A 9,229-nucleotide genomic window follows, 5' to 3' on the forward strand; every position below is an offset into this window, starting at 1 on the left:
ATCTGAGGCTGTCCCCACTCCCTCACCTCTCAATTTTTTTGTTGATGACATTGCCTCTAGATCGGAATTTCTCAAATATTAATTGAAAATGACCTAACTATCATTTTCTTCAACTTCTAACTAAAAATTTCTTAACGTCTCCTTAAAATAATTCATCTTATTAATGTTTTGCCTGATTACAGGAAAAGCCTGGCTCCACCCGTCTCAATCTTATTAATGTTTCATCAACGAATCCAACCACACATTCAAAAATGCATTCAATGTCTTCTGATTATAAGCCACAAATCCGCCTAATGATAATATCAGCCCGTCGCCCCTCATCGTCTTCAATGATCTCAACTCCACGACCTCACCGTCGGAATCTCTCTCAGCGGCTCAGCCAGACAGGCGACAACCCCTAATCGTCTTCAAGGATCTCAACCCCTTGCGGTCACGATCTCACCGTCGGAATCTCTCTCAGCGGCTCAGCCCCTCATCTCCTCACGACCTCACCTCTTCCTCAAGACCTCAGCCCCTTGTTGTCACGGCATCACCTTCGGCATCGGCGTCGAACAGCCAGGTATGTAAACTCTCTCTCTCTCTCTTCAATCTCAATTCTCAAAGACTCGAACCGCAATAACCCTTTAGTTTTCTTTCAAATCTCAACATCTTCAAGCTTTTAAATTACCGTGCTCTTTGATTGATCGTTTTCAACCATACCGCCTAACCAATTTGCAGAAAATCCTTGGTTTTTCTATAAAAGAATTCCATGGTTTCTACTTATCTAAAAGATCTGTTTTGCCTTCTAGTTTGTAGGTTGAAATTGTAAGAATATCAAGGTTGAAGAGTTACTAAATCCATGGTTTTCTACCTTTCCCTAACCCTTTTCTGAAATTCCCTAAATTTTCTGCCCAAAACTTCATAGTTCTTTATTTTATCTTATTTTAAATTTTCCATTTCGGATAATTTTTGGATAATTTTCGAATAATAAATTTCGAATCGGATAATATCGGATATCCGATAATTTATTCGGATACGAATTCGAATTCGGATATCACTAAAAAATTTCGGATTCGAATTCGGATATAGCACTATCCAATCGGATATCTATCCGTTGACAGCCCTAGGTACATTTTTCTTAAAAACCTATATTATCTCAACCGTCTCTTTTATGGAGAGCCTCAACGCGAGGCTAAACTTTTATTTGAAAATATGAATAACATGCCCCATTTGTTCCCGAGACACCCCTATATTTTCAACTAATTACATGCCCATTTGGCCCCGCTCCCTCACTTCTTCAAATTTTTGTTGATGACATTGCCTCTTGACCGGACTTCTCAAATATTAATTGAAAATGACCTAAATATCATTTTCTTCAACTTCAAACTAAAGACCTCTTAATTTCTCCCTAGAACCATTCATCTTCACTATACAAATAACCATAGTTTGCCCCCACTACAGGAAAATCCTGGCTCCGCCCCTGCCCCAAGATTTATATTTAGTAGAACTAAAGTGAAGAAGAAAAGCACCTCATCATCTCATTTTGATAGATAGAAGATAACAAGTCATGGAAGTTTGGATTTGGAGCTTGATTGTTGTGTCAACCATTTGCTTCTCAGCAATTCTTCTTCTCCATCAAATCCTAAATAAAAAATCAAGGAAGTTGCCTCCAGGTCCACGGGGATGGCCAATAATAGGCAACTTGTTTGATCTAGGAACCTCTCCACACACAGCCTTAGCCAACCTACATCGAAAACATGGCCCAGTGATTCATTTACGCTTGGGTGCAATGAAGACTGTCGTGATTCAATCAGCTGAAGCAGCAAAGGAGTTGTTCAAGAACCATGACATCTCTTTTGCAGACCGAACTGTCACCGAAGCCATGAGAGCCCACAACTATCATCATGGATCCATGGCAGTTGCCCAATATGGGCCATATTGGCGCATGTTGAGACGCATCTGCACAGCAGAGATATTTAGCAATAAGAGGATCAATGAGACTGCATTTTTAAGGAGAGAAAAAGTTGATGATATGATTCAATGGATAGAAGAAGAAGCACAGGTAGGTACTTTACAATAATGTAATTTATTGATTTTTGCTATATATATATATATATTTGATAACCATGTATCCTTTAAACGAGGGACCGAACCCATATTTGGGCTTTGTCGAGGTCTATAGTGATAAATTTGGGGGTCCAACTCAAAACCAATTGGCAATGAGTGGAGAGGCCCAAGAGCTTATAAGGAGAGAGACAAGGCAATTTGTGTCCAATGTGAGACTACACTCAACAATTGGCTCAAGGACTAGTCTTGGGGACGTGCAATGCCCGCACATCACATTCTCCAGGTAAGTGAGGGTTCACCTTGGCCCCTGAGGAATTAATGCTCATATTGGGTATCAAACTCATGAGCTATAGACATTACCCGCTTATTTGTCCAAAATTGCCATTGAGCCAACCCCTCGGGGGGTTAAACCTATTCTTCAATCCATTGTCTTCATCCGCTAGTAGAGAAACCTTGATTTTTCTATCCTAAAAATCCAATGTCTTACACAACTCCCAAATACTAGTGATGTCAACAAATCTGATTGTTTTGGTACCAATTCGATAAGGATAGGATTCGATCTAGAACAGATCTAATAAGAGCATCGGATTGTACTCTTATTGGATCGGGTTTTATTGGACCTCAATATTAGAATCCAAATCGCATACTCACATAGGGTCAAACACATTTTGACATATCCAAGACCTAAATAAACTCCATATGCTTAATTGAACAAAATATATAATATAATTATATTTTCTCATGTTTTATCGGATCAGGACATGATTGATCCATATCAGATCTGATAAGTTATTGGATTGAAACCTTATTGTTTCGAAATGGATGGATTCACGTATGTTCCAATCCATTGATAGTCCTACAAAATACTATCTTGTCGTCTAGACTTTTTACTGTTAAGGTAGAGAGAATCTTAAGGATGAGGGTTAAAAATTATCCTTGAAGTTGAAAATTGAAGGCTTTTTGCTAGGTAAGAGGAAAGAGTATTTAAGTCATATGATGTTAGTCTCTTAGAAGAGACTGATGTGGAAGAGGCATGTTTAGTGTTTTTAAACACAAGGGTATCTCAAATATCAACTAAGAAGTGGAAGGTTTGTCAAAATCAAAAGAATTTTATTGATTGTTCTTAATTAAATTACAACTAACAACAATGATAAAAGTGTCTAGAGAAAATAAAGAGTAATCTTAAATAAATAAAAGCAAATAATTTGTATCACCAATGTATATCTTATTAAAATGTGATGTGTACCTAATTTTCTATCAGGTAGAAGGTGATAATGGGGTACAAGTAGCTCACTCCATCTTTCTAATGACCTTCAACTTGCTTGGCAACCTCTTCTTCTCTCGTGATTTGTTGGATCCACAATCCAAAGAGGGTTTCGAGTTCTTTAGTACAATGGATAGAATAATAAAGTTGACTGGAGATCATAATTTAGCTGACTACTTTCCCTTGCTTAAATGGTTGGATCCACAAGGTATAAGAATGAAGGCCGAACAAGAGTTGGAACGAGCCATGAATATTGTCTCTGGCTTTATGCAGAAGCGTGTTCACAAACAAGAACAAAGTGAAAATAAGAGGAGAAAGGATTTCTTGGATGTGTTGATGGAATTTGAAGGTGATGGAAATGAGGAACCCACTAAAATTTCTGATAAAAACATGGTTATTTTGATGCTGGTAATTCTCTACTTCTTAGAACTCTTTAATTTCTCTATACTTTTTGTTCAATGTATTTGCTTGGTACACTTTGAGATTTTTGAAGCAAACTCTTAAATTTTGACTTCTTCCCTATAAGTTTGATTTTTGTGTCGATAGATACCCTATCATTTTAGAAAATAATAAATTATTAGTTTATATAAATTAAAATTCTCATCTGGCCAACCATTTTTTATAAAGGGTATGTCTACTTTCCATTATCCTAAATATAATTCAAAAATTACACATCGGTTACTCGGTTCAAAGCTCATTCAACCATTTGCAATGATTTTCATGATTTTTTGAATTGGTTATAATTCTGTTCATGTATCATGTAAAGGTTTACCTTGTCTAGTTACCTAGTTAGGGAGTTGGATCTCTCTCATAGTCTCATATTGACTATATAGTCGAGCCATGGATTCGGGATTTATTTAGAGATTAAAATTTTGAATTTGAGAATTTTGAGGTGAAATATGCATATTGGGAGATTGATTACATTGTCTTTTACTCTTACACATACACCTAAATGCCTGCATTGTGTAGGAAATGTTTTTTGCTGGCACTGAAACGACGAGCAGCACAATAGAATGGGTGATGACAGAGCTACTCCGCAACCCCAAGTCAATGAGTAAGGTGTGCACTGAGCTAACACAAGTTGTGGGGTCGAACAAAAAGTTTGAAGAGAGCGATATCAACAACCTTCAATATTTACCAGCTGTGGTGAAGGAGACTCTAAGATTGCATCCTCCAACTCCTTTCTTGATTCCACGCAGGGCTGTAAATGACAATTTCTTCATGGGGTATTTGATACCCAAGGATACACAGGTATTTGTGAATGCATGGGCAATAGGAAGGGATCCAGATTCTTGGGATGATCCTTTATCCTTTAAGCCCGAGAGGTTCTTGGGCTCCGATATTGACTATCGTGGACAACATTTTGAGCTAATTCCATTTGGGGCTGGACGACGGATTTGTGTTGGCCTTCCATTAGCTCACCAAGTTGTTCACTTTGTTCTCGGATCACTCCTACACCATTTCGAATGGGAATTAGAGCAGGGTTTAAGTCCAGAAACGATTGACATGAATGATAGGATAGGATTCACACTGCGAAAGGCTACTCCACTTAAAGCAATACCTAGAAAGCGAGGTATGTAATAGTGGAACTTGAATGAATCATGCTGAAAGAATCATCTGTTGTGTTACATTTTAGAATATTAAATATGATGTATTATAATGAGGTGTATATTGGTACGTGGATCATCTTCAATATAGAATTAATTTTTTCTAACTATGATTTTGTTTTCCATATAAACCCCTCTTAGTATTCGTGTAATCTACCATCTAATAATCAAAGGATTGTTCCTTAACCATTTAATTTTCTAACAGGAGGCAATGTTTTAAAACTCCAAAACTCGACTCAAATCAAGTCAGCACAATGACTGGTGATTCAACTATGATTAGTGAAAAAATTATATTTGTACAATTTTGTTTAGATCGTATAATTTGTTATTTTTGAAAAAAATATTACATATAACACATTAAATAAAACATTAGAAAATATTTTGATCCATCATGAAAAATCCAATCGGCAAAGATAGCTCAGTATTTGAAGGTATCCAAAAAAAAATGAAAAGTAATTTTTTTTGCTTCTGTTTTTTTTTTTTTTTTTCCATGAGGTATGTCACTATAGCCAACCTCAAATTTTAAACGATAAGGCTTGTATGATACTTTGCAATATATGCTGATACAATTGATAAAATTTATTCCATTGCCATTGTTTTTCATGATAAAAAATAAAAAACATGCTATATGTATCATAATGTCTCATATTAACTTTCACTGATTTGCAAGATACCCAGCCCAGATAAGTTCGGAGAGAGGTCTTTAATTTGTTAGGTTTTGTGTTTTGAGCTGGATTTTGATCTTTTTTGAGTCTACAATTTTCCTATTTACCAAGTTTTGTGGTCTAAGAACAAGGTTTGACCATACATGAATTCTCGATTAAGGCTTTAATCTAAGTCTCGGCTAGCACCAATTCCATGCTAGTAGTAAAACTTTATTTCTACAAGTGATTTGGGTTAGGTCAATTAGTTTTAATCATTTAATCGTAGTAGTAGAGTGAGAAATATGTGTTTTTTCCACGAGTCATTCTTCATGAGTTATCGGAACCTGATCCTTAAGAATAATATATAAATTGGACCACAGTTGCTCTTATTTAGAGTCACAGATTGATTTAGGGCGAATTAGCAATGAATTTAACATGCCTAAAACGAAATTCTAACATCATAACATGCATCTAATAATCAAAACTGATTTAAAATGTTACCAACTAAGAATCATAGAAATCTTTGGCATATTCCTATTATGTTCATGGTATGTACAACTAAAACAAACAAAAAAGTTTTTAAAATGAGTTATATAGTGAGGTTGTTCATTAATAAACTTGACAAACTAAGAGTTTTTGTAATAAAATTGCAACAGATAGGTCTGTCTAGAAAATCTCTCTATAAAATTTATTGTCGGTGCTATCCACTATCCACATATACCCACTACCCACTATATGATTCTGTGCCCTTGCTATGTCAGCCACATACCCAACCGCGTCCCAAGACTGCGTGCATTCATCACTAGTTTTTAATTCCTTATATGGTAAATAAAAATTATTGTTTGAACGTGACACTTCAACCTTCCTCTACTAGCTCTAGGCTTGAGTTATTTTATTTAAAAGAGCTGCTACTATCGCACCGACTTTTGCTAATGCCACACCAATTCCCATTTAAATCACCAAAGAATTATATAGTTCATGTGGCGTTAGCAAAAGTTGGTGTGGAATAATTCCACCATTAAACGAAGACAAAATAGAATCAAATCACAGTTGTGAGAAAGCTAGATATGGAATATGATAAGGTCCCAATAATATCATTTTGGGACCGTAATTTCACCGAGATTACCATCGTATAAATACTAATTCCCTTAAAATAATAATAAATTTTATTAAATCCCAAATTAATGTGGCTAACAATAGTTTGTTACTAATTTCAGGTGAAAAGGGCACATTCGGAAACTAACAAAAGAAATAACAATTACTGTTACAACATGCGAGCAAAAAGGAAGCATCCGGTAAAATCTCGAGGATTTTGGGCGTCACGTCACCGCGTCGCGGTTAGCCAAGACCGCGCCGCGGTCATTTCGAGGAATTTGTCCTCGAGATTTTTACAGAAGCTTCGGTGGTTGTAACTGATTGGGTCATTCGAATCGAATTATCCGTCAAATCACCCCGATTACCCGAATACGAACATTATAAATTTGAGGGTTGATTTCAAAGAAGGGGTCCCCTCTTGGGTCCCTCTTAGGCTCTTCTCTTTTATAATTTTCTTTAGTTTCTTCTTTTAATTCTCTGTAATTTTTCCTTTGGGTGAGCTTTTGAGAGGAGTGAGAACATCAAGAGTAATCCATTAGCTTTATTGTAACTCTTTTGAGAGATCATCAAGGAAGGAATCAAGTTGCAACACTATTCTACCTTCTCTTCTCCATCTATCATCTTCTTGCTTTTATTATTGTTGCAATATTATCGTTGCGATGATCGGCTAGATCCTCTTTAGAGAGATCAAGGATGCCGGAGCAAGTTCATTCTACTCATGTTATTTCAATTCTATATTTCTGTGTTTAATGTTAAATCTATGAATCTCTTCATGATAAGATCATCTAACTCATGCTTCTAATTCAAGCTTTGATGAGTATTATTTAGATAAGTTCAAGAACACTCATGCTCTGTGATGAATGGAAGCATAAGTCGGATAATCTTGCCTAAATCAGAGATCTTCATGGATACTTTTAGGTTCCAATCAATGGATACATCGAATCATCTTCCGATCCACGAGTAATGACTTGCTACGTGGATTGAGTCATATTTAGAATTAATTAGCATTTTGGATGACTTGCAATGGTAGACTTGAGCTCTCTAAGCCCTTTCTCACTAGTTTCAATTTCTCTTTTCTATTGTTAATTTTTATTTTCTAATTTGCAACAAATCTGTTTTATTTTTAAAATCAATCTGTTTCTAATTCTGTTTTTGGCATTTTTATCCGAATGAGATTTTGAATCCAAACTGTCCCTGTGGAATGAATTCGACTTGCCTAAAGTCTTAGTTCACATCTTTATCTCTGCATTTATTTAGCAAGATTTACAACCGATCAGAATAATCCAAAGGCATAACCTCTAAATGGAGAATAAAACCTCATCATCTCATTTTGATAGATAGTAGAAGATAACAAGTCATGTAAAATTGGGTTTGGAGCTTGTTTGTTTGGTCAACCATTTGTTTCTCAGCAACAGTATCTCTTCTTTTCCTCCAAATTGGCAATTGAAAATCTAGAAAATTGCCCAGGCCGCTAGGATGGCTGATAGTAGGCAACTTGTTTGATTTAGGAACAATTCCACATCAAATCCTAGCCACTTTACGTCTAAAATAGGGCCCTGTCATGTCATTACGCTTTGGTGCGGTGAACACAGTCGTGATTCATTTGGCCGAAGCAGCGCAAGGAGATGTTCAAGAACCATGACTTCTCGTTCATGGGACGAACCATCTCTGAAGCCATGAGAGCCCACAATTTTAAACAAGGATCCCTGGCTCTCTCCCAATATGGGCCTTATTGGCACATGTTTAGACGCCTTTCCACAACAGAGCTATTTAGCAATAAATGATCAATGAGATTGTATTTTTAAGGAGAAAGAGAGTGGATGATATGATCAGATGGATTGAAGAGGAAGCAAAGGTAAGTACACCTCCATGTTTTAATGAAGAGTGCTGATAATACGATGGACTTGACGCATGCTACCGTGGAAGCATATAACTTGTTAAAAAAAAAGTCTCTCTACTGCCCATAGTGAAAAAAAAAAAAAAAATTCAGATCTTATTAGCCCGTGGCATTTAAAATCATGATCAGATGAAATGAGGTTGTAGAGGATAAAATTATATGAACTTTAAAAAAAAAAATTATTTTCATCGTCGAATTTTATTTTTAAATGTGAGTGTTTAGTAGCAGTCCATTTTATACACCACGGATCAAGTTCAAAAAATAATTAAAATTTTTTTTTTCTTTTCTTGAATATGAATATTTTCATGTAATCTAGATGTATGTGTTGTTGGATTGTAAATGTGACAATCAATGTAGGTCCAACAATCTTTTCTAAGATTTAAAATTAAAAAAAAATAAATATGTGGGTAGAGAATAGGCAAGAGAGAGAAATTTTCTCTTTTTATTTTTTAATAAGTTATGTGCTTTCACGACAGTGCGTGTCAAATTCGTCCACCAAAAGTCCGTCAATATTATCAGCACTCTTCATTAAAATTAAAATTTAAAAAAAATAATTAAAATTAAAATTAAAATTAAAATTAAAAAAAAAAAGAATTTATGTTCATCCTTAATTAGGAAGTTGAATATATAAAAAAAAATTTCCTCTTATCTCCAAATGGAGTTGAAGATCTATATA

The 9,229-nt window shown here is 35.5% G+C and overlaps 1 protein-coding gene across 1 annotated transcript; it reads left to right on the forward strand.

The window, feature by feature from the left end:
* Positions 1-420: 420 nt before the first annotated feature.
* On the forward strand, positions 421-5,103 carry LOC147384882 (cytochrome P450 76A2-like). The gene is made up of 5 exons (XM_086425775.1): positions 421-559; positions 1,441-2,041; positions 3,308-3,718; positions 4,280-5,008; positions 5,048-5,103. The coding sequence occupies exons 2-4, from the start codon at positions 1,547-1,549 to the stop codon at positions 4,889-4,891; spliced, it is 1,518 nt and encodes a 505-aa protein (XP_086281901.1). The 5' UTR covers positions 421-559; positions 1,441-1,546; the 3' UTR covers positions 4,892-5,008; positions 5,048-5,103.
* The last annotated feature ends 4,126 nt before the right edge of the window (positions 5,104-9,229 follow it).

The sequence above is a fragment of the Akebia trifoliata genome, chromosome 15 (assembly GCF_017979445.1).
Source record: "Akebia trifoliata isolate Shusen 1 chromosome 15, ASM1797944v1, whole genome shotgun sequence".
In the NCBI taxonomy this organism is placed as follows: domain Eukaryota; kingdom Viridiplantae; phylum Streptophyta; class Magnoliopsida; order Ranunculales; family Lardizabalaceae; genus Akebia; species Akebia trifoliata.